Genomic DNA, 25199 nt, shown 5'->3' with positions numbered 1-25199 from the left:
ACAAGGGCTATGATTACAGTCATGGCTTATCACTCCCAACCCTGAAAAGTTTGTAACGATTGCAATTCTATCACTTCCCCACTCAAAACCAAAACAAAATAAAATAAACCTGTTCCTCTGTCTTTTTTTTTTTTTTTAAGAATTATTTATTTATGTATGTATGTGAATACACTGTAGCTGTCTTCAAACACCCAGAAGAGAGCATCAGATCCCATTACAGTTGGTTGGGGGCCACCATGTGGTTGCTGGGTATTGAACTCAGGACCTCTGGAAGAGCAGACAGTGCTCTTAATTGCTGAGCCATCTCTCCAACCATTCTAATAGTCGGCCATTTGGACATAGTTGTAAAGATTTGTTGGGAGGTTGTTCTTGAGACAGGGTCTCTTGATGTATCCTGGCTGTCCCAAAAAGGGTTTGCTTTTAATTACTCTATTCTTTACATATTTTTCCATCCTGAAATGTATCTTTCATGCCCTCTAGAAAAATCTCAGTAATTATTTTCAATATTGCCTCAGTTGACTTCTTCTGGAATATCTAATAAAAAATTTCAAAAAAATGTATGCCCTATCTTAACTAGTCTCTTAATTTTTGTAACATTTCAGTATTTTCTTGAGGAAAAATATTTTATTTCTGAGACATCTCATTATTTTGCAGACTTGGGCTCAGTCTTCCAGCTTCCTGCCTCTGTCTTCAAAGATATGGGTTACAAGCTGTATCACTATGCCTGGGGCTTATTTTGAAAAACTTATACATTTTTAACGTTTTGTTTTGTTGACACAGGATCTATGGAAGCCAGGCAGGCCTTGAATTCACAGTCTTCCTGCTTCACAGTCCCAGGTGCTGGTGTTACAGTCACTAGGTCATCATCCCCAGCTCTGAACAGATGCTGAGTACAGGTCTGCTACTGCAAAGCTCAGTCCGATGTCGCTACATCACACTGCTCTGGAGTTTACTCTCACAGAATCGTTACAACTTTAGAAAAAGTTCTGTTATTTTTGTTTGTTTTATGAGACAGGGTCTCACTATGTAGCTCGGGTATGCCTGGGACTCACTGCATAGACTAGGTTATCCTCAAACTCACAGAAATATGCCTGCCTCTGCCTACTGAGTGTTGGCCATGGAGAGCCACCAGACTCAGCTCGAACAATTCTGACATTAAATTTATGAAAGCACCAATTATTAATGAGTAAACTTTGTTCCAGAATTTCAAAACTCTATACTTTGAATGTCCCTTCCAAAATCCATATTACTTATTGGCTGCTGAGATTGCAAAGGGAATTGACACATTGAGAGACACCTGGGTCTTAAGCATTCTACCATTTTAGGTGGACATATGGTGAAATTCTGAGAGTTAAGTATCTATTGCAGGAGTGGCTCCTTTATGAGTGTGAGTTACTGGAGTGTTCTGTTCCTGCCCTTGTTTTCTAGCACTTGCAATACTTCCAGAGTCCCTTACCAGATGTGTCTCCCTACTGAAATTCTAGCCTCTAAAAGCACTAGCCACATAAACTACTGTAGTTCTAATTTATGGTATGTGGAACTCTTGCATAGCAGCATCAAACTGACACACTCAACACAGCAGCACACTAAAGGGACAGCGTTCATTCTTGTCATTACTAAGGGAAACAGGTAAGTTTTAATTTTGAACAGTACTAATATTAGAGAATTGTGGAAATGGGGCTTCAGAAAACATATGGCCTGTAGCTACCAAGCCTAAAAACATTTAGTCTCTCCAAACCTAGAGAATCCTTGTGAATCAACTTAGTGGACCTACAGTTTTGTATTTCCAAATGCTTAAGAGAAAGGGGGATGGTTATCATCTTCAGCAGTCGTGGAAATGTTACTATGATTAACACATTTATTTTCAGCCATTGAAGACTTAAATAAAATGCTGGTGATGTTGGTAACGTCCAGAGAGTAAAGCATTATGTAATATAAAAGCTTACTTAACTCTCCCACCAATCAACCCACGGACAAGAAACATGACTTAGGGTTATATGTTTGTCATCCAATGAGCATGCTTTTATCATACTTCAGAAGAGAAAAAAAGGGGATGTGCGTTTTAAATATTGAAAAAAAAAACTCCGGTTTCTGTAACTCTGAGATATGTATATGTGCTCATGAATGTATTTGTACATCTATGTGTGTAGGTAGGCCAGAAGAGCTTGTCCAAAAAAGGGCTTGGATCTCCTGGAACTGCAGTTGCTGGCAGTTGGAAACTGCTCCACGAAGGTACAAATCTGGTAGTCTTTAAGAGCAGGAAGCACTCATAACCTCTGAGCCATCTAATAGCCTTCCACTCAGCTGCCTGGTTTTTGTGGTTTTGTTTTGTTTTTTCTCTTTGAGGCAGTTAATGTATCCTGGGTCAGCTTTGAACTGATTCTGCTACTTCTGTGCCTTTAATACTGGCACTCCATTCCTGTGCTATGAGGTGTGGGATTTTGTTTTCAAATCATATCTAAGCCTAAACCAAGAAAGCAGTGGTGACATGCTTACAATCCCAATGCTCCAGAGGCAGAGGAAGAGAGAGGCAAAGGCAGAAGAAAGATCACAGAGTTCCAGGCCAGACTATGCTAGACATTGTCTTAAAAGAGAGACTCATATATATTTTTGCTCTTTTGGTTTTTCAACTCAGGGTTTTTCTGTGTAGCCCTGACTGTCCAGGAATCCACTTTGTAGACCAACCTGGCCTCGAACTCACAGATATCCAACTGCCTCTGCCTGCAAGTGTTGGAACTAAAAGCATGCGCCACCAAGTCCAGTTAAGAGTCATATATTTTCACATATTATGTAACAAGAACCTCAATCCAACCTAAAAGCATCAGTTGTAATCCCGCTAACAAACACCAGGGCGAGGTGCATTTCTTAGGTTACAGGGAGTCCTGGAAATCCGGCACCAAGTCTTCTGCCAAAGACATGGGTATAGACGAGGAACAAAAGACCCTCGTGCCGCCCTCCAGCGGCTCCGCTCCGAATGCGTCCGGTGGGACTCCCATTAGAGGGTCACTGCCCACGGAGCCAGGATGAAGCGAAGGGCACGCGATGGCCCGAGGCCCGGCAAACGTGGAGGACAGGCGCCGGGCAGGCCGGAGAGCGCGTGCTCGGCCAGGCACCGACGGCCAAGGCCAGACAGCCCAGGTCCCAGGGGCGCGAGCCCGCTAAGGGAGCCCGGGGCTCCATCTTGCCCGGCGGCAGTCTGGGGTCACCACTGTCCTGTGGCCCCGCCGCAATCTCGGCGCGCAAACTCTTGGCGGCCGAGGACAAGGCCTATGGTAGAGCGCGATCGGACTCGTTCCGGGCCAAGTTTCTCGTCCCCACGGGTTCGGTTCTGATGGGCCCCAAGTTCTCCCAACAGATCCCACAAAATGGAGGCCGACGTCTCCTCCCGCCGCAGCCATGGCGGAGGTGGGACACCCTTCCCACGGGCCAGGCAAGGTGGAAGCGCCTGCACGGCCGCCAGCGCACCAGTCCCCTTGCGGCCGCGGCCGGGCTCGCCCCCTCGGTCCGCCGCAGGCATTGCCGGGCTCGCCAGTCGCCGGGGTCTTGGGGGCCTGGACAGGGAGGACGCCGGGACATCGAGGCCGCGTCTCTCCTCGAGCAGAGTCGCAAAGGGCCGTGGCGACCGTCTGGAGGCCGAGACCCAGTGTCCCGATCCCGGGCCCACCGGAAGCCTCGACGAATATCGCCCGCCCCCAGGGCCGAAGCGCGAGCCGAACTGCGGGCAGCGCCACTCGGGCTCCTGACCCGGGCAGACCCCGCGAGTGGGGGCGGGGCGGGGGCACGGAGGGAGGGCGGAAGAGAGGGAGGGCCGGCCCAGCCCGGGGCTGGCGGCGGGGGGGGGGGGGGGGGGGGCCGGCAGGCCCGAGGGCGTGGCCCAGGTCTGACGGACAGCCGCCGTGACTACCTCACCGAGGAGGGTCCTGAAAGAAGGCCGACTGGGCCAATGGAGCCTGCCCGAGGCATTCCGTGCCGCCCACGCCATCAGCCAATGAGCGTGCGGAGGGCGGGGCCTCCCCGGGCCCCGCCGTGCCACCGCCTCCTCTGCCTCCTCCTCACCAGCGCTAAAGCCGGGACTGGACCGAGCGGAGTTGTGCGTGTCGCCGAAGGGGGGTGGGCCGGGGGAGGGGAGGTTCGTTCCGCGGAGCTGCAGCCAGAACCCGGTGAGGCTTCTCCCCGCCGTCTTTCCTGTCGAGGGCCGCGGAGAGTGGGGGTGGCTGGGAGCAGCGCAGCCTCGGGAGGAGGAGGCGGAGGCGGGGGCGACTGGGGAGGCGGAGATGGGTGAGGGCAGCGTCGGGAGCCTCCCACCGAGCCGGGCTTAACAGCCCGCGGCGGCCGGTGTCGCGGCTGCTGCGTCGGGGCCTGAGGGTGCGCTGGGGGCCGCGCTGATGTCCAGGGCGGCTTCGCGTGCGGCCGGAGGGGTGAGGGAGCGCGGGCGCGGCAGGGCTGGCTGGGTGAGGCGGCCGCGGGGCGGGGAGCGCGAGAGCCTCCGGGTGCGGGCGGCAGCGGCCGGAGGTCGAAGAGTGTTTTCCTTTCTGTGCTGCGAGCGGGCGGGCGGGTCGGGGAGGGGCCCTTTGGCCCTCCCGCCCGGGGGCCGCACTCCCACCCTGTCTGTTCAACCGACACCCCAAGTTTTCCGTGTTAAGGGGCGTCCTCTTACGTCCCGCGGCGTTTTCTCTCTCTCTCTTTTTTTTTTTTTTTGGGTCGGTCTGTCGCAGCTTTTAATCTTATTTGAGCCAGTTTCTAATGGCTGACCTGGTGCCTGTCGCGGGCTACTGAGGAGTTAGGCCCTAATCAAGTGCTTGCGGCAAATGGGACCCAATTGTTGAACCTCTCCCGGGTCGGATTTGTACTTGAGTGGTAACTACTTAGGAGAAATGTGAATCCCTTTCTAGATTCGAGGACGCGTTTACTCTTCGACTCAGCTGCGCGCTCTACTCATAATTCTGAAACTGGAAAGAACATATGAGCTTGGCCTGCTGTCGTTTAGTTGATCTATTGTTTATTTGGAGAAGGTTGGTAGAACAGCTTGGGAATAACTTCACCTTGACTTATTTATTTCCTTTGGCGTTCAGGGTTTGGTGCTACCTCGGAGCTGTTGATGTTCACTGTATGTATGTGTTTTGGGTGTTTGTTTGTAAATTTCTTTTTATACTAGGATCTTCAAGCTACTTTGGTGAAGGATTTGACAGGAATAAGGAAAACATCTCCATTGTGAGTCATTTTGCGTAGCTTTCCTGCTTAAACCACTAGGATAGACTTTTCTATTTTGTCGAAGTGAAGAGTTGCTGCCTGAGTGATTTCTGCTGAGAAAGCCAAGCCAGTGTGATCTGTAGTGTGTTAGTGGGTACTACTAACATGGCTGTCTTCTCAGATTCCTAAATAAGACTATGTTCTTAGTCATAAGATGCTGTGCACTTAACATTTTTGTGTTCCTTTCTAGGAGATTTCTTTAATTTCTTGTATTTTTAAACCACTAAGCAGTTATTTATTTTTGAAAAAGCTTGTTTGTTTGTTTGTTTAAAATGTTTTCACCATTGCTCTCTTCAGACACACCAGAAGAGGGCATCAGACCCCATTATAGATGGTTGGGAGCCACTATGTGGTTGCTGGGATTGAACTCAGGACCTCTAGAAGAGTAGTCAGTGCTCTTAACCACTGAGCCATCTCTTCAGCCCACACTAAACAGTTATTTTAAATAAAGATTAAATATTTTTAAAAATTACTGACATGTTTTAAGATGGAGGACAAACGAATTACAAGGGTTTTTTGTTTTTCAGTTTTAAAAAGATTATATGTTACATATATAGGTGTTTTGCTTCATGTATATCTGTGTGCCACTTGGCTGCAGTGCTCAAGAAGTTCAGAAGAAGGTAGAGGATCCATTAGAACTAGACAGCAAGTTATGAACTGCACTTAGGCGTATGGGGACTCAAACCCTGGTCCCTTGGAAGAACAGCTGATGCTCTTAACCACAGAGCCATCTCTCCAGCACTGTGATTTCTTATATAGTACTTCGTAGACATGCACTTCTTTTTTAATTTCTTTCTTTTTTTTTTAAAGATTTATTTATTTTATATATGTGAATACACTGTCGTTATCTTCAGACACACCAGAAGAGGGCACCAGATCTCATACAGATGGTTGTGAGCCACTGTGTAGTCTCTGGGAATTAAACTTTGGACCTCTGGAAGAGCAGCCGGTGCTCTAAACTACTGAGCCATCTCTCCAGCCCCCAGACATGTATTTCTTACTTTTAAAAAATATTTAGAGAGAGAGAGAGAGAGCCTGCCTTCTTTCCATCCTTCCTGAGGAAGCCAGAAGAAGGTGTTGGGTCCACTGGAGCTGGAGGTACATGTAGTTATGTTCTAGGATCAGCTGGGTTCTGGGATTAGAACTCTGGTCCTCTAGAAAAGCAGTAGATATCCTTAGCTGCTGAGACATCACTCCAGTCCCCATCAGATGTACCGTTTTAAAGTTAGGGCAGTGTCAGACTGTAGAATTCTGTCTGCCTGTTAAGATTGGAGGTTGCACTGGGTGTGGGTGCATTTACAGAGCAAGTTCCAGGACAGCCAGAGTTAAACAGCAAAACCCTGTCTTGGAAGAGAAATTGAAAAAGGCAACTGAGGGGCTGGAGCATGTTGGTACTCTTGTGAGGGACCTGGGCTTGAGTCCCAGCACTTCCATGACAGCTTGCAATAGTCTCTAACTCCAGTTCAGGGGACCTGATGCCTCTTCTGATCTCCTCAGGCTTCCTACATGCTCATGATGCACATAAATACACTCAGGAACACCCACAGAATTAAATAAGCAATTTGAAAAATAGATACACTTTAAAACAGTGGTTCTCACCAGACTGTGGTAGCACACATCTTTAATCCCAGCACTTGGGAGACAGTAAATTTGAGGCCAGCCTGGTCTACAGAGCAAGTTCCAGGACAGCCAGGACTACTATGCAGAGAGACCTGTATAGTGGGACTATCTTGGACCCACCAAAGATATAAATAACTCAAGGGTTTATTAATATTTTAAAGCTCCATTCTTTTGCTGAGCAGTCTCCTGACTACTCCTGGCATTATTTCCTTCTGTGTGGCCAGATCTACATCTTACACTCAACTTTGGTCTGTCTGTTTACTTCCTTGTGCGCTAGGTGCCTGGAAGATCCACCTTCCACTTCCTGCCCAACTATTGACCAGGTGAGGAAGATGGAATATTTACAGAACATGAGACTAGTGATGGGCCATAGAATTAACAGTTCCCAGATCCTGCCAGCATTTAGCTCTCTGCCAGTACAAAATGAATGACTGAATATACAGGGACATACCTTCACATAGTATACCCTAACAACACTGTCCCAAAAAAATACAACAACAACAAACAAAACCCACAGTGGTTCCAAACTTACCTAATGCTTTGACCCTTTATCACAGTTCCTCGTGTTGTGGTAACTCCTAACCATAAATTATTTTTGTTGCTACTTAATACTGTAATTTTGCTATTGTTAGGAGTTGTAAATATTTTTGAAGATAGAGATTTACCAAAGGTGTTTCATCCTATAGGTTGAGAACCCCTGCTTTAAAAGTTCAAAGCCAGAGGGTGCAGAGAGGGCTCAGCTAGTCTCTCCCTGTAGCCCAGAACACCCATACACAGTCAACACAAAAAAGAGCATGGCTATTTCTCTGTATAGTGCTGGCTGTCCTGGAACTTACTTTGTAGACCAGAGTGGGTTCAAACTCAAGAGATCGCCTGCCCGTGCCTTTTAAGTGCTGTGTGTGCCAGAAAATTTCTAGATTCCATCTCAGTTAAATCTGCTGGTTTCTTGTGAATCATAGTCAAGTTTTCAGACCCAGCTAACTGGGATCTACAGATTTAATTATGCCACACAAATGATCCTGTTAGTCTTCGCTTCCTTCTGAACATAAACCATGCTTTTGGCCGCTGCATTTTTCTTCCTACTCTTGTATTTAATAGTCTGTTGTGAAGGGAAGCTAGGGCAGAAGCCTAAAGGCAGAAACTGCATTTGCCTGACTTCTACAACCTAGAATAAATTGTCCCTGGTGGTACCACCCCCAGTGGGCTGGGCCCTTCTACCTTATTCATCAATCAAGGAATACCCCACAGGCTTGCCTACAGGCTAGTCTGGTATTTTCTACATTGAGGTCTTCCTTCCCTGGTGACTTAAGCTTGTGTCAAGTTAACAAAAAAGGAAACTAACCAGTGCAAATCTCTCTACCTTGGCTATTAAGCTTTTAATTTTCACCAGCTCTTTTTGAGATACAATTTTTTAATGTTTACTAATGTTATCTATGAGATTTATTATTTGAAAAAAATCTGCAAATAAAAACAACGTAACAGGGCTGGAGAGATGGTTCAGTGGTTGGGAGCACTGACTGCTCTTCTGAAGGTCCTGAGTTCAAATCTCAGCAACCAAGTGGTGGCTCACGGCCATCTGTAATGAGATCTGATGCCCTCTTCTGGGGTGTCTAAAGACAGCTACAGTGTACTTACATATAATAATGGATAAATCCTTTTTCTTTTCCAATTTTTTATTAGGTATTTTCTTCATTTACATTTCAGATGCTATCCCGAAAGTTCCTCATACTCCCCCCCCCCATGGATAAATCTTTAAAAAAATGAAAATAAACCACAATATAACAAATAGATCCAAGTTCTTTTTTTTATTTTTGAAGATTTTTTTTTAAAGATTTATTTATTTATTATATGTAAGTACACTGTAGCTGTCTTCAGACACTCCAGAAGAGGGCGTCAGATCTTGTTACAGATGGTTGTGAGCCACCATGTGGTTGCTGGGATTTGAACTCTGGACCTTCTGAAGAACAGTCGGGTGCTCTTACCCACTGAGCCATCTCACCAGCCCTTGAAGATTTTTTTAATTAATTAATTTATTTATTTATTTTTGTTTTTTCGAGACAGGGTTTCTCTGTTTAGTCTTGGCTGTCCTGGAATTCACTTTGTAGACTAGGCTGGCCTCGAACTCAGAAATCCACCTGCCTCCGCCTCCCAAGTGCTGGGATTAAAGGCGTGTGCCACTAAGCCCAGCTTAAAGATTTATTTATTATTATATGTAAATACACTGTAGCTGTCTTTAGACACACCAGAAGAGGGCATCGTATCTCATTATGGGTGGTTGTGAGCCACCATGTGGTTCCTGGGATTTGAATTCCGGACCTTTGGAAGAGCAGTCAGTGCTCTTACCCACCGAGCCATTTCACCAGCCCTAGATCCAAGTTCTAAACAACTCATTGAAAATGACAATTGAACGAGATGAGGATGTGACTGCTCCAAGGAGTGGTTGAGAAGGTTTTTATTGTAGATGTGAGAGAGAGTACAGCCAGAAGTATCTGGAAGAGTCTATAGAGCAGGGAGAGAAAGTAGACCGAACATGGGCAGCAGAATAGAATGGGCCATGGGGGTGAAAGGTAGGTAGCTAGAGAGGGTGCAGAAGAGAAAGGACCTAGAGGACACATGGCCAACATGGCAGGGCTGTCTGGGAGAATGGAGAAGTTAAGGGTAAGGGGCAGGGTGAGAAGAGCAGAGAGGAGCTACAGGTACTGAGTGAGCCTGGAAGTCAGCAGACATTTTTGTATGCTAGTAGGTACCACAGCCATTTGTCCAGAGTTTTATTTTGTACCTGACAATAATTGAGATGTAATTTAAATTTTTTTGTTTGTTTGGTTGGTTTGGTTTGGTTTTGACTTTTCAAGACAAGGTTTTTCTGTATAGCCTTGGTTGTGCTGGAATTTGTTTTATAGACCAACCTGGTCTTGAACTCAGAGACATTCAAGCTTCTATTTCTGGAGGCCTGGGATTAAAGGTATGTGCTACTACCACCAACAGGATTTTTTTGTTTTATGGTCTTTTGCTTTTTTGTTGTTTTGAGACAAGGTCTCTTTATCTAGCTAGACCTGGCTGTACTGGAACTTGCTAAGTCAGTGGTTCCCAACCTTCTGATGCAATGACACTACCCATAAAATTATTTTGTTGCTACTTCATAACTATAGTTTTGCTACTCTTATAAATCATAATTTAGATAACTGATATGCAAGTCCAAAGGTGTCATGGCCCTCAGATTGAGAACTACCATGCTAAGTAGACTCCAGGCTGGCCTGGAACTCACTCTGTAGACCAGGCTGGCCTCGAACTCAGAAATCTGCCTGCCTCTGCCTCCCGAGTGCTGGGATTAAAGGCGTGCGCCACCACGCCCAGCTTCTTTTTCTTTTTTTAACATTTTAAAATTTATTTAATTTTATTTTATGTACATTAGTGTTTTGACTGCAAAGATGTCTATATGAGGGTGTTGGATCCCTGGAACAGGAATTACAGATAGTTGTGAGCTGCCATGTGGGTGTTGGGAATTGAACCCAGGTCCTCTGGAAGAGCAGCCAATGCTCTTAACCACTGAGCCATCTTTCTAGCCCCCTCAAGTTTATTTGTTTAACTTGTGTGTCTGTGTGATTATGTGAGTACAAGTGTCTGTGGAGTTTAGAAGATGTTGGAGTCTCTGGAGGTGGAGTTCCAGGCAGCTGTGATTCTTCTGGTATGACTGCTAAAAACTGAATGGAGGTCTTATATGAATGAGACTAATAGATACTCCTAACTGCCAAGCAATCTCTTCAGCCCAAATTTTGTTATTTTAAATTCAAAGAAAACTTAGGCTGTTTTTGTTGTGAGTAGAAAGCACAAAGTAAGAAGAATTGACCTTTTTAAGGACTATCAAATTGCATATTTTCTATCAAACTCCACAAAAAAGTGGTTAACAGGAAAAACAGAATGAGAATCACATAAATAGTTAATTATCTATTATTATTTATAAATAAATAAAAACATTAAAATTGTTGTGAAATTAAAAATCCTCTTCTCTCTCTTAAAGATTCATCAGTGGGAAGACTAGTTGACTGTACATTGGACTTGGACATGGAAGCTCATCTCGCAGATATGGAATCATCTGGGGGTCCAACTAGTTCTTTAGCCGGTACATCTAGAAACACACATGTGGAAGATGATGATGTTGTATTTATTGAATCAGTACAGCCTCCAATTTGTGCTCCAGCAATACCTAATGAAAGAAACTTTGTATTTGCTTCCTCAAAACATGAAAATCCACCAGGAACTGATTCCACAATTTCCCCTTCTTGGAGAGATTTGACTTCTCAGAAGGGAAATCTATGTGAAACAATTGTAATTGATGATGAAGGGGACACAGACACAAATGGAGGGGAGGAGAAAAATCCTACCGACTTTATTGAATGGGGACCGAATGGAAATAAAAGTAGTACCAAAAATGTGGATTTCCCCATTGCCAGTCTATCAAGAAGCAAGGTAAATTCAGCAAGGGTTACTAATAGTATCATCTTTAGAAGCAGGTGTAAGCCCTAAAGGCTGGGTGAGAGAGGAATTTAATGATTGTACATCACCATAGAGTACCAACTTGGGAGATGTCACTAAAGGATTTAGTGCTAATATACAAACATACGCCTCATCTTTAACTTCACAGACCAAGACTGCAGTAGGACCTTTTAATCCCGGTAGGATCGATGTCACGGATGCGTTTCAGAATGGAAGATTTGCAGTTCATCACAATCCTGGTAAGCATTACGTTGTATTTGCCTTGTGTTCAGGTAAATTTAGCTTTCTCTGTGAGTCTGTACTCATGCACCTAGAGACCAAAGCTTCTTCCTCTCTTGGTCACTACCTTATTTCTTATATTTTTGGTTGTGAGTCTAGCCTTTAAGGGCTGAGCCATCTCTCTAGCCCACTACCTTATTTCTTAAAACTTTGTTTTACTGACCCTGGAGCTCAGCAGTTCAGCCAGATTGGTTAGCTGGTAAACACCAGAGAACCTTTTATCTGTCTGTCTGTCTTTCTTTCTTTACCTTAACAAAATGTCTTTTAAGGGTCTCACTATGTAATCATGGCTGCTCTGAAATTCACTATATAGATCAGGCTGACCTCAGACTCTCAGAGATCCTCCTGCCTCTCTCCTGAGTTTAGGGATTAAATTTATGAGTTACCATTCCTGGCTTAACCTAAAAAAAAAATTTCAGATTGCAGTGTGTGTGTGTGTGTGTGTGTGTGTGTGTGTGTGTGTTTGCTTGCTACAGCTCATGTAGAAGCTAGGTCAGCTTGCAAGGATCAGTTCTCTACTATATAGGATCTAAGGATCCAACTTAGGTTGTCAGGTTGACTTCAAGTGATTTTACTTAGTAAGGTATCTCACTGGCCTGCTTTTTGTTTTGTTTCGTTTCACTTGGGTACTGAAGCTCAGACTTAGGTCTTCATGCTTACACAGTTGTGGTACAAGCCTTGTACTAGCTATGCCATCTCCTCAGCTCCCATAGCTATGCTTTTTAGAATTCATATCTGATATATTCTGTATAAAATAAGTTACTGGCCTTCATATTAAGATAGAATGTATTACTATGTATTACTAAATATAACTGTGAAGTTTATTTTGTATCTGTAATTTGGAGAGGGTGATTTTTATTTTGTTTTTAAAGAATTATTTATTTTACAGACACACACACACACACACACACACACACACTGTAACTGTCTTCAGACACACCAGAAGAGGGCATCAGATCCCATTTCAGATAATTGTGAGCCACCATGTGGTTGTTGGGAATTGAACTCAGGACCTTTGGAAGAGCAATCAGTGCTCCTAATCACTGAGCCATCTCTCCAACCCCCAGATTTTTGTTTTTGTTTTTGTTTTAATCTAAAGCAACTCACATCTTAGCTGTTTTAAGGGCTGGAGAAATGGCTCCTAGGCCTTTTCTAAAACTATACTATTCGAGGTTCAAGGGGCTGAGAGGAGACTAATTTGGGAGTTTAATTACTAGTGGTTTTTAGGGTGTTGACTTTTAAGGACTAAAAAGTAAATGACCTAATAACACAAAATGAGGTTAATGGTCCCTGCCTGTAATCCTCGCACTGAGGAAGTGGCAGTAAGAGGGTCCCAGTTCATGGCGTGCTGGTGTTACATGAGACTTTATGTCAGAAAAACTGAAGCAAAGGTCCAGGTATGACGTCACAGGCCTTCATCCCAGCACTGAGGAGACAGAAGCAGGTGGATCTCTTTAACCAGGTCAGCCAGAGCTACACAATGGGACCCTGTCCCCTCCAAAAGAAAAACCTATACAGATTGGTCTTGCCATCCTTGTGTTTTATTTTTGTTTTGCTTTATTAATATTTCTAGCTATGATAATCATTCTATGATACTGATTCAAGGAACTAGGTAATTTCTAGTAATTTTAGTAACTAGGTAATTTCTGTTTCTACTGAGACTATTTGGGAATAAGATAAAAACTAATAAAATATCCAGCTGGGAAGATAACTGACAGGTGAAATGCTTGTTTCCTATACATGAGGGCTAGAGTTCAGATTCCTTTACCCTACATAAAAGCTGGGTGGGTGTGCCAGCCTTGCTAAATACTAGCACGTGGAAGATGGCGTCATACAATCTCTGGAGCAAACTAGATAGCCAGACTAAGTGAATTAAGTTACAGGGAGAAATGAACACAAATTTTGTTCATTTTGTTTGATAGTGGTTGTAGTACTTACTAAACTTTGGGTAAATTTTCTAACCTCTAGTTCTTAATTTCTCTTAGGGATGTGTGTGTGTGTGTGTGTGTGTGTGTGTGTGTGTGTGTGTGTGTGTGTTTGTAGGGAGAGAATTGTATTTCATTTGTGTTTTTGAGATAAGGTCTCACTCTGTAGCTCTGGCTGTCCTTGAACTTACTATATGGGCTGCCTCAAACTGGCAGATCCTCATGCCTCTGCTTCCCAAGTGCTGGGGAAGGACTGCACCCTCATTCATACCTAGCATGTCTTGTGTATGGGCTAAATAAGATAGGCCTCAAAAACCTCACTGCCTGCTGATCAGACTATCAAGTTCTCAGCTGCTGTTCCAGCACCATGACTTTCTACTTCCTGCCATAAAAGTCATGGACTAACTAACCATCTGAAACTGTAAGCAAGTTCCTAATTAATACTTTCTTGGTCATGATATCTCTTCACAGCAATAGGACAGTGACTAAGACTGACACTTCTGGTCTTAAAATGTATCCTGAAGATGGGGTATAGAAAATTTTGTCTTAAGATTTCAGTCTGAGTAGAACCACTAAAACTCTCCCAGTTGGTAAGTTAATTAACTTATTTAAAGACAGGACATCTATACTCCAGGCTGGCCTAGAACTCAGTCATCTAAGCAGCACTTGGGATTACAAGCATGCAGTAAGGGCTGGAGAGATGGCTCCGCAGCTAAGAGCACCAACTGCTCTTCTGGAGGTCCTGAGTTAAATTCCTAGCAAACACATGGGGGCTCACAACCATCTGTATGAGATCTGGTGCCCTCTTCTGGTGTGTCTGAAGATAGCAACAGTGTATTCCCATACATAAAATAAACAAAAAATAAATAAGTAGGGTCTGCAGAGATGGCTCGGCAGTTAAGAGCACTGACTGCTCTTTTGAAGGTCCTGAGTTCAAATCCCAGCAACCACATGGTGGTTTACAACCATCCATAATGAGATCTGATGGCCTCTTCTGGTGCGTCTGAAGACAGCTACAATGTACTTAGAAATAATAATAAACAAATATTTTAAAAATAAACAAAAACAAACAGGTTTTTTTGGTTTGGTTTGGGTTTTTTTTTTTTTTTTTTTTTTGGTTTTTCGAGACAGGGTTTCTCTGTATAGCCCTGGCTGTCCTGGAACTCACTTTGTAGACCAGGCTGGCCTCAAACTCAGAAATCCACCTGCCTCTGCCTTCCGAGTGCTGGGATTAAAGGCGTGTGCCACCACGCCCAGCAACAAATAGGTTTTTTAAAAAAGCATGCAATAATATACCCAGCTGAACGTTTTTATTTAGGTATTTAAGTAGTTGCATTGTAAAAATAGATACTTAGAAAAGAAATCCCAGCACTTGGGAAGCAGAGGCAGGTGGATTTCTGAGTTCGAGGCCAGACTGGTCTACAGAGTGAGTTCCAGGTCAACCAGGGCTACACAGAGAAACCCTATCTCGAAAAAAGAAAAAAGAAAAGGAAAAAAAAAATCTGGGCAGTGGTGGTGTATGCCTTTAATTTCAGCACTTGGGAGGCAGAGGCAGGTCGATTTCTGAGGCAGAGGCCAGCCTGGTCTGGTCTACAGAGTGAGTTCCAGGGCAGCCAGGGCTACACAGAAACCCTGTCTCGAAAAACAACAACAACCAAAAAAGAAAGAAAGAAAGAAAGAGAGAGAGAGAGAGAGAGAGAGAGAAAGAAAGAAAGAAAGAAATGAAAAAACCAACCAAACAACAACGAAAAAATAGACACACTTGTTTTATATATGTGCCAAACCTAAAGTGATTTTTCCCCCCAGATAAATTACCATTTTAAGAGCCAGGCACATTGGTGCATACCTTACTTTTAATCCTCACATGCAGGAGGTATAGGCAGGCAGATCTCTTGGAGTTTGAGGGCAGCCAGGGCTATTACACAGAGAAACCATGTCTCAGAAACAAAACAAAACAAAAATAACCATTTTAAGCAATGTAATACTGGTATCTTACTTTCTTAATTCTATACAAATATATTTCCCTTAAGTAGCAGGAAGTCTACAATGTAAACAAAACTATTTGGAGAGTTGAGGTTTATTTCTCTCATAGTATTAATATTGATAAATCTGATAAAGATTGTTATGTTTTATTCCTACTGTAGATTTAATCTGTTTGCTATATAGATTTAAATAATCAGAGAAAGTTTGATCCCAGACTATAACTTCTGCCTACTCTACAGTTGAATATGTATTTACCTTATTCCTTGCAACACTGGAGAATTAAGTGTAATTTCAATTTATACGAGAAAAAAACAAGCGAGCCATAGGGCTGAGAATTTAGCTAAGTTGTAGAGCCCTTACCTAGCATATACATCTCCAGCACCACAGAGAGACCAGAAACTCAGAACTTTCTGTACTTGCATGACATAGTCTATTCAGGAGAGTTTTATACCTGAGGAGTATGAAAATGACTGGTGGTTTGCCATATTGCATAATCTTAGAAAACATCATTTATTTTTTTCCCTGATAAAAGAAAATATTCCTTAGAATTCAAAAGCTTGAGGAACCAGTTGTAGCTGCCTGAAACCTTTGCTTTTAGAGATAGTCTTGCTACAGTAGACCAAGCTGGCTTCAAAGTTGTAGTCATTCTCCTGTCCTTTTGTACATCATACTTTGATTATAGGTTGCACCACCGTGCAGGATAGCACTCTTCTTACAGGAGAGAACTGGGGCTTCAATCAAGCTAGTGCTGTACCTTAAGCCCTTCCCTAAATCCCCCTCTCTACCAGGTAGGCCCTGTGTCCACCAACTGGAAACCAACTGTTGAAAAATGAACTCGTGGGAAACTTTTTATACCCAGTGGAATAGTAGGAAGAATACTGGATTGATTGTCAAAGTTATTTTGCCTTAACCACGTGCTATGAGTCTCTTAAACACTTAAATCCAAAGGTTGCTAATATGTATTTGTATTTGTTTCCATCTCTTTTTCTTACTCATTTTGTTTTTAAGATTCTTGGATCTCCCAGTCAGCATCATTTCCTCGTAACCAGAAACAACAAGGGGTGGATTCTTTATCACCAGTGGCCTCACTTCCTAAACAGATATTCCAGCCCTCGAACCAACAACCCACTAAACCAGTTAAAGTCACTTGTGCAAACTGCAAAAAACCTCTACAGAAGGGGCAGACAGCTTACCAGCGAAAAGGATCAGCTCACCTCTTCTGTTCAACCACCTGCCTTTCTTCTTTCTCCCATAAGCGTACTCGAAAGACACGGAATGTAATGTGTAAAAAGTAAGCAGACCTTAACATTTCTCATGTGGTTTAGTGCTCAGTACAAATGAATACTCTGGACATAATTGTAAGCTAGACTTGTGGTACGTGTGTCAGATGTTTTCACTTTTATTGAGATTGGGCTATTTTAGAACTGGAATCTCATCCTCACTGAAGTTTTAAAAGAGAATGTATGTTGTACAGAAGTGTAGTACCCTCTCTCAGCTGCTACATTTGCCTTTTCTGTTCTACATCTTACATGTTAGCTCTGGCAGCCTACCAGTTCAGTCAGTGCCTTTTCCATTGGGCCATCTCCTCAAGCCCACTATTAACTTTTTTTAAAGATTTATTTTATGGGATTGGAGAGTTGGTACAGTGTTTTAGAGTGCCAGCTGCTCTTCTAGAGGACCTTGGTTTGATTCTCAGTATCTAGGTTAATTGTAGTTAGCTCTAGTCTCTGGGAATCCAACACTCTCTTCTAGCCCTTATGGGCATTGTATCCTTGTGGTACACAGATGTACACACAGGTAAAATAACCATACACATAAAATAAAAATAAAGGAGAAAATTTTAAGTCCTGTGTGTTGTGTTTGACAAGACTCAGAGACGTTGCATCACCCACTAGCTGGAGTTAAAAGGTAATACTGAGCTGCCTGATGTAGGCTAGGCATCAAACTCAGGTTCTTTATAAAGAGCCAAACGTATATCAGTAAACCATCCGTTTAGCACCATTGGTTTTGTTTTTTCCTACCAGTGTTTTTCTTAAAGTTTTATTTATCTGAATGATGTTTTGCCTGTGTTTATATAAGTACACTCTGTAGGCCTGATGCCCTCAGAGGCCAGAAATCACTGGATTCCCTGGAGCTGGAGTTACGGACAGTTGTAAGCCACCGTGGGTGCTAAGGACTGAGCCTGGGTCCTCTACAAGAACATTAACTGCTGGGCCTTCTCTCCAGTCCTGAGTGCTAAGGAACATTAATGTTAGAAGAGTTTTCATTTGAATTTTCTTCTGTATCATTTAGGAAGGAGTGGAAGTAAAGTTGAAAATGGATTTTCAAATACAGTGATCTTCAGATATTTCTTTCTCCTTTGTGTTTCAGAGATTCTCCTGTGAGAACCACAACTATTGTTCCTCCAGTGGAGTCAAGCAAGTCCTTACAAGGATTTTATAATGCATCGCTATCTCCCTATGAAAACTGCCAGAGTCTTAGGAAAGAAGTTTTTACTAAGTCAAGATGTATAATCTGTAATAAATTAGGAGAGGTCTGCTCTTCATACTGTTACTATTTAGACTCATAGAAATGTTAATTTTTAAGTGCTAGTGTAAGCTCTGCCATCTATCCAATGTCCATATCCTAAATATTCAGATTGGAAGGACTTTAAAAGTTTTACTTCTGCGTTTTGGTGAACACCTTTAATTCCAACATTTAGGAGGTAGAGGCAGGCAGATCTCTGTGAATTTGAGGCCAGCCAGCCAGTCTATACATAGTGAGTTCCAGGACAGACAATAAATACTATATACTAAAGAGATTTCCCCCCCCCCACACACACACACACACACACACACACACACAATTCTCATAGTGACTGTTTCTTTGGAATTAGTTGTAGCCGGGCATGGTGGCGCATGCTTTTAATCCCAGCACTTGGGAGGCAGAGGCAGGCAGATTTCTGAGTTCAAGGACAGCCTGGTCTACAGAGTGAGTTCCAGGACAGCCAGGGCTATACAGGGAAACTCTGTCTCGAAAAACCAAAAAAAAAAAAAAAAGAATTTGTTGTAATAATTCAGTAGTTTCAGGATAATGACATATCCTATAGGAGTATGTGGAACAAATGGTTTGATAAATTTTCAAGAGGAGTAACCATACATTCAAGCAGTCCTATGTTTTATTTACCTTGTCCCTGGTAGCTAAATCGGATGTTGTGTAGCTTTGGAAGCCATTCAGATCCCAAAGGACATAAATTTACCTGTTACAGCTTTCAAACCACATTACTGCATATTCTAAGTGTAGATAATGATTCCCTTCATCTGCCTCCCAAATACTAATATGAGAAAAGTCTAAATACTATAGGGCAATAAATTGTAAAATACTGTCTTAAGAAATTTTGTTTTCTTTTAGGTTCGCCATGAAATCAGTGTTAACAGTATAACACATAAGCTGTGCAGTAATAATTGCTTTAATGAATACAGATTGACGAATGGTCTAATAATGAACTGCTGTGAACAGTGTAGCAAGTATATGCCCAAGAGTACTGGGCACAGCATTCTGATAACAGGTCAGCAAAAGAGATTCTGCTGCCAGAATTGTGCTGACGAATATAAAGAGGTAATTCTTTGTCTTGCTTTGTAATGTATTTTATGTAATGGGTGTTTTACCTGCGTGTTTGTCTGTGCACTACATGCATCCTTAATGCTCTCAGAGTCCACAAAAGGATGTTGGATCCCTTGGAACTGTAGTTATAGACAGATGTGAGCCAGCATGTAAGTACCTAGCGATCAAGCCCAGATCCTCTGGAAGAACAGCCAGTCTCTCAGCACTCTTAACTGCTGACGTAATTTCTCCAGCCTCTAATTCTGCCTCTGTCTGTCTATCTAAAATCTCTATCCCTGTCTCTCTCTGTTTCTTTCTTTGTGTGTCTGTGTGAGTGCAATTGGTTGTGTGTGAGGGTTGGAGCACAACCTGAGATGGCTGTGCTTGCCTACTACCTTGTTTGAGACAAGATCCCTGGATGCACCGAGCTACCTGATCTTCCAGCTCCTGGTGATTCTCTTGTGTGGCTGTTCCTCATCGTGTTGCAGGAGCACTCAGATTTAGATGGATGCCACTGTACCAGGCTTTCACATTTTGATACCAGGGATGATGGTGTATGCCTTTAATCCTGGCACGAGGGTGGTCAAAGCAGGTAAATCTCTGTGAGATCAAGGCTACCTGATTCTACCTAGAAACTTAGATCAGCCAAGGCTGCAAAGCAAGACCTGTGTCATACAGATCTGACTAAATATCAATTTTTTCTTTAGCAATCTCACACATAAATATAATGCATATGTATAATATATTTTCTTTCTTTTTTTTTTTTTTTTTTTTTTTTCCTGAGACGGGGTTTCTCTGTGTAGCCCTGGCTGTCCTGGAACTCACTCTGTAGACCAGGCTGTCCTCGAACTCAGAAATCCGCCTGCCTCTGCCTCCCAAGTGCTGGGATTAAAGGCATGCACCACCACTGCCCGGTCATATATTTTCTTTTTATTATGCTCATTCCTTGCCCTTATTTCTACTTTGTCAACTTTCCTCACCCCTCCATATCCCTTCTCTATGTTCATGTTTGTTTTATTACTTACTTGTCTGTTGTTGTGATAAAATATTATGACTAAGGCAATTTATAGAAGAAAGGGTTTATTTGGGGTTCCCTATTCCAGAGTGTGAGGTGGAAGCAGCTGTAGCAGTAGGCAAGGAAATGGTAGGAATATTGAAACCTCAAAGCCTTTTTGGAGATCTCATTCAAACTGCCACACTGTCTTTTGTTTTGTAATGAACTGAGTTTAACTAGGGCTGCCTTTGTAACCATGTGTTTGGCCTAGGACACCTAATGTCATTCTAAAACTAAACATGCTCAAGAGTGCATGCATTCATATACTTATGTGCACATGTGCATGTCCCATACATAAACACATATGTAAAAATAATAGCCAGGTGTGGTGGTGCAAGCCTTTAATCCCAGCACTCGGGAGGCAGAGGCAGGTGGATTTCTGAGTTTGAGGCCAGTCTGGTCTACAGAGAGAGTTCCAGGACAGCCAGGGCTACACAGAGAAACCCTGTCTCGGGGGGTTGGGGTGTGTGTGTGTGGGGGTGTAAATAGCTGGGCATGGCAGTGTCCAGAGGCAAGCAGATCAGGCCAGCCTGATCTTACATAGTGGGATTCAGGACTGTCGGGAGTACATAGTGACACCCTGCCTTGAAAAAAGTTTTTGTTTTTATTTGTTTTAGAAACTAGGCTTTTACTAAAAGTTTCCATGACTATCTTGGAACTCACAGCTAGTCTGGAACTCACATCTGCCTGCCTCTGCCTCCCAAGAACTAGGATTAAAGATGTGTGCTACACCTCTCTGCTTTGGAGACATTTTCTTCACTGAGATTCCTTCTTCTTAGATAACTTCAGCTTGTGTTAAACTGACATGAGTCAACATGTTACAGTCCCACCAAGCCCTTAGTGATGTTCTAATTTTGCCTGAGTCACATCATGTTTTCATTTGTCACTGTCTCTCAGTTGTAGCCATCCTGATTAGGAGTGCTTCACTGCATGTGTATACGTACACCAAGTGCATGCCGTGGGATGCTTTATGTCTTTGCTGGCTAATAGCGAACCGTTGCCTGCTCTTATGTCTTTATTTCAACTTTTAAAATGCCAATGAATTATAATGTATTTCCTTACAGATAATGGAAGCAAAATCAAAACTACTGCTTTTACAAAATAGAAAAAGGAATGCTATCAGAGAAGAAAATGAAAAACGATTACGTGAATCATCAGGTACACTTTCAGGAAACACAGGAGACATACCCGAAAAAAAGGAAAAGTCTTCAGAGATAATAAAAGTCGCAGCAGACTGTAGCCTAGATACATCATCAGAGGAACAAAATGTGAATTTACCTTGTTCTGTGGCAGTAATATCTGATACATTTAAAGAGCAACTAGGAGACAAAAATTCAGAGGAATTGGATATGTCCATTTTACCTTCTTTGGATCCAGGTTCATGGCCCCGAATTTTGAATATGAAACAACGTGAATTTCTTGTCAAAAACAATCCACCTCAAATAAGAAATTTTAATTTTCCAAAAGATAGTGCAGGCAAGAAGTTTTCAGAAACGTATTATACCCGAATTCTTCCAAATGGTGAAAAGGGCACCAGACCCTGGCTGCTCTACTCAGCCTCGAAAGACTCTGTGTTTTGCCTGTATTGCAGACTCTTTGGGGAAGGAAAAAACCAACTGAGAAATGAGAATGGGTGCAAAGATTGGCATCATTTGTCACATCTTCTTAGTAAACATGACGAAAGTGAAATGCACATCAACAATAGTGTTAAGTATTCAAAATTAAAGTCTGACTTGGAAAATAAAACCAATGAAGCTACAGAAGGTGGGGAAGATTGTGTGCAGCTACTGTACACATAATGTCCTGTCTGCTCTACTTATGGCAGTGTCTGCAGTACCCAGACATACACTGTGTAAGAGGACCTTACAGGAGCTCATTAGCAATATGTCTAACAGCAAACAAATAGTAAAAAATGCTCCTGTTCTAAACCTAAAAGCAATTTTCGAGAGTGTAGTCATTCTTGCAGACTTTAGCAAAGGCAGTTTGAGCTTTGTCACTGTTAGGGTTTCCACCTTGTAAAATGTTGTTGGAGAACTTGCACTTAATGGCCTAAGAGCAAGAGGTGGCAAGATGCATATGTAACAAGCTAAAGAAAATGCATTCAGGCCACATGGTGGCGGTGTGCACCTTTAATCTCAGCACTCAGACACAGAGAGTTGGATATCTGTGAGCTCTAGGCCAGCCTGGTCTGCAGAGCAAGTTCCAGGAGAGCCAAGGTATACACAAACCCTGTCTTGAAAAACCAAAAAGAAGGAAAAAAAGAAGAAAGTGCATTCAAACAGCTTAAGAAGCAACAGCTGTTTGTTATTAAACCAAATTGAGTTTTATTTCTTTAAAACATTTTTTGTGCAAAACAGTTATTTGTTGTGGTAAATAGAAGTAATTTGTGTTTTATTGATTTTATATTTCTGTTTCCAACTTAATGTGTAAATGTTTTAGTTTTGTTATGAGAATTATAAAGAATATATAGTTATTAGTATAAATATAAGAATTAAAATGTGGTATGTATATGTGTGTATACATATATATATGTATGTATATATAGTTAACTTTTCAGTGTTGTTAATTTTTCTTGTGAAAGTATACTCTATGTGTGAAATTTGAGAAAGTATGAATCTAAAAAAAAATTTCTTCAGACTTGATTTATTTTTGTTTTCTTGTGTAAAAGCCCTTACTTATATGAAACTGAGAATGATGGCACTCAGGAGGCAGGGGCAGGTGGATCTCTGAATTCAAAGCCAGCCTGGTGTGCAGAGCAAGTTTCAGGACAACTGGGGCTACATATCTCAAAAAACAAAGAAAAAACTTGTGGTAGCTACAACTGGAGCTTGGGTCTTCTGGATGAAGATTCTCTTGTGGGTTTTCACAAGTTTGTCACTGAATTCCTGAAAAGGAGACTTAGTGATGACAGTCTCTTTCCAGAGGCTAGGGGCCAAGTAGCTGTAGGTGTTAGGGTGGCCTCAACACAATTGCCAAGGGTGGCAGGGCAACCCCTGACTGATGGTAACAGTAATCAGTACTGGCTGGCCACCAGCAATAGCTTCTTGGGCACAGGAGCAGGCACAATACAAGTGTCCGTGGAGACAGGGAAGAGATGTACCAACACAGAGGCACAGTCACCTGTTACCTTGCATAGAACTGTGGCGCTTGTCAGTCTTGTTTCTCCAGTAGCCTCTCCACACTGGGAGAGTGGAAAGCTTGGCCGAGATGATGGTGGCCTTTTGGATGGCAGTGGCTACCTCCTTAGAGCACCTAACACCAAGACCAATGTGACCATTGTAGTCCCCAAAAGCCTTTACCTGGACCGATGCTCAGCCCTCGTCTGCTCTCTGCACTGGCATGGTCTTTAGAGCCTCATCCTTAAGTAAAAAGTCAACTTCAGACTTCCTAATGGGCAGGGAGAACAAACAGGCAGGTCTCTTCCAGGGACTTGGTCTTCATGTCCTTGACCAGGTAGTCCAGCTTGTTCCTGTCCTACCTCTAAGAGCACCACGGCCATGACCACTACTACAGCTCCCTGGGCCTCCAAGCACTCGAGCTATACCAGCTTCATTGGTCATTTGACGTTTTCCTAAAGAAGAAGCAAATTTTCTGATGGCCATCTATGGTCCTGATCATGCATTTGATAGTTTTTTGGGTTTGTTTGTTTGTTTGTTTTTGTTTCTGATTTCTGATGTTAATTTTATCATCTGTTAAATTCTTAGGGATACGTGAGCTTTGTTTTCCTCTTTAGGGCTTTTCTTGCAAAACAGTGTCATTAACAATGGCCTAAGAAGATGCTTCCTTCTGCATGGAGAACAATTGAGGCTCAGTCATGTTGCTCTGTGACAGTATTTTCTAAAATACCCACTAAAACCATTGTAGGTAAATTATACCTTTCCAGGCAGAGGATGTAGTTTGGTTAGTAGAATGCTTGCCTAGCACACAATAAACTGGGTTTGATCTGCATTGGCCATGTGGCAGCAGGCCTATCACCATAGCACTCTAGTGGTAGACACAAACAGCAAGTGTGAAGCCACCCTTGGGTTTATGAATCCCTGTCTCCAAAAGAAAGTTGCTTTTAATCATTTGGGCTTGGATCTAAGTGAGTCATGGTGGCTGTCAACTGTAATCTCAGCACTAGGGAAGGTAACGAGGTGGGGGATGGGGGCGGGGAGGATTGTTCATAATTCACGGCTAAGCCTGGGATACATAATGAGTTCTAGGCCAGCCTGAGCTATAATGTGCTATTCTCATAAAGAGAGAAACTGGCTGATTTTAATGTAAATACAGCTTTGTGATGGCTTCAAAATATCACTACACTCAGAGGTCTACAAGGCTACTTTAGAAAATATAACACTTTAAAGTTTTATGTGTAGGAGTGTTTTGCCTGTATGTATGTTAAATGTACCATGTGTGTACCTGGTGCCTGCAGAGGCTAGAAGAGGGAGGTACACCTGGAACTGAAGTTATAGATGTTTGTTAGCTACTGTTTGAGTGCTAGGAACCAAGCCCAGATTCTAAGGGTCTTAAAGGTTCTCCTTGCTGTCTTGATTTGGTGGTGTGCTGAGAACATCGGTGTGGAAATAGCATCATTCTGCTGTTGGAGTGATCCTCTCCACTATCCACATACTTATTGTTGAAATTCTTCTCAGGACAGGGTTGCTCTGTGACTTGAATACAAAAGTATATAGCTTGCCGGGCCTTGTGGCGCACGCCTTTAATCCCAGCACTCAAGAGGCAGAGGCAGGTGGATTTCTGAGTTCGAGCCCAGCCTGGTCTACAGAGTGAGTTCCAGGACAGCCAGGGCTACACAGAGAAACCCTGTCTCGAAAAAAGAAAAAGTATATAGCTTGATATACTCGGTTTCTGACTGGCATTCAGACAAAGGTGGTAGAAAATCTGATCCAATTGTGGTGTTCTGTCTCCTGGGAATCAGTATTGTGTATACCACTTTCAACTGGAAATAAAAATTGGGTCCAAGTCCTTTTATTGCTGATATTCTTTGGTGAAAATGAGATTTATTAATTTTG

At 42.8% G+C, this 25199-nt stretch overlaps 1 protein-coding gene, 1 long non-coding RNA gene and 1 pseudogene across 20 annotated transcripts; 1 reads left to right on the top strand and 2 right to left on the bottom strand.

Moving 5' to 3' along the window:
• Nucleotides 1-700: 700 nt before the first annotated feature.
• Nucleotides 701-25167, top strand: Zmym5 (zinc finger, MYM-type 5). 19 transcript variants are annotated; one of them, XM_030247760.1, is made up of 10 exons: nucleotides 4167-4418; nucleotides 4893-5012; nucleotides 5156-5211; nucleotides 9771-9832; nucleotides 10889-11337; nucleotides 11513-11603; nucleotides 16560-16842; nucleotides 17922-18084; nucleotides 18942-19148; nucleotides 21252-25152. In XM_030247760.1, the coding sequence occupies exons 5-10, from the start codon at nucleotides 10933-10935 to the stop codon at nucleotides 21984-21986; spliced, it is 1884 nt and encodes a 627-aa protein (XP_030103620.1). In that variant the 5' UTR covers nucleotides 4167-4418; nucleotides 4893-5012; nucleotides 5156-5211; nucleotides 9771-9832; nucleotides 10889-10932; the 3' UTR covers nucleotides 21987-25152. The 19 variants fall into 19 exon arrangements, 16 of the variants coding, with proteins under 16 accessions (XP_006518915.2, NP_001240681.1, NP_659091.3 ...); XM_006518855.1 differs by lacking the exon at nucleotides 5156-5211; XM_030247758.1 differs by lacking the exon at nucleotides 5156-5211 and having other exon boundaries at nucleotides 9723-9832.
• On the bottom strand, nucleotides 1853-3763 carry 2410022M11Rik (RIKEN cDNA 2410022M11 gene). Its single transcript, NR_152252.1, has one exon. It is a non-coding gene; the product is annotated as an RIKEN cDNA 2410022M11 gene (long non-coding RNA).
• Gm4037 (predicted gene 4037) lies at nucleotides 22995-23714 on the bottom strand (annotated as a pseudogene).
• Nucleotides 25168-25199: the final 32 nt, after the last annotated feature.

This window comes from Mus musculus, chromosome 14 (genome assembly GCF_000001635.26).
Source record: "Mus musculus strain C57BL/6J chromosome 14, GRCm38.p6 C57BL/6J".
Taxonomy (NCBI): Eukaryota; Metazoa; Chordata; class Mammalia; order Rodentia; family Muridae; genus Mus; species Mus musculus.
The sequence above is the reverse complement of the archived record's forward strand: the minus strand, read 5'-3'. Positions and strand labels throughout refer to the sequence as shown.

What these genes read in the sequence shown, in the direction of transcription:
- Zmym5 (NM_001253752.1), top strand. Translation starts at nt 10,933, where the DNA reads ATGGAAGCTCATCTCGCAGATATGGAATCATCTGGGGGTCCAACTAGT. An exon ending in CGGAATGTAATGTGTAAAAA is followed by an intron (nt 16,843 to 17,921) that starts GTAAGCAGACCT and finishes TTTGTGTTTCAG; the next exon opens with AGATTCTCCTGTGAGAACCA. An exon ending in TCTGTAATAAATTAGGAGAG is followed by an intron (nt 18,085 to 18,941) that starts GTCTGCTCTTCA and finishes GTTTTCTTTTAG; the next exon opens with GTTCGCCATGAAATCAGTGT.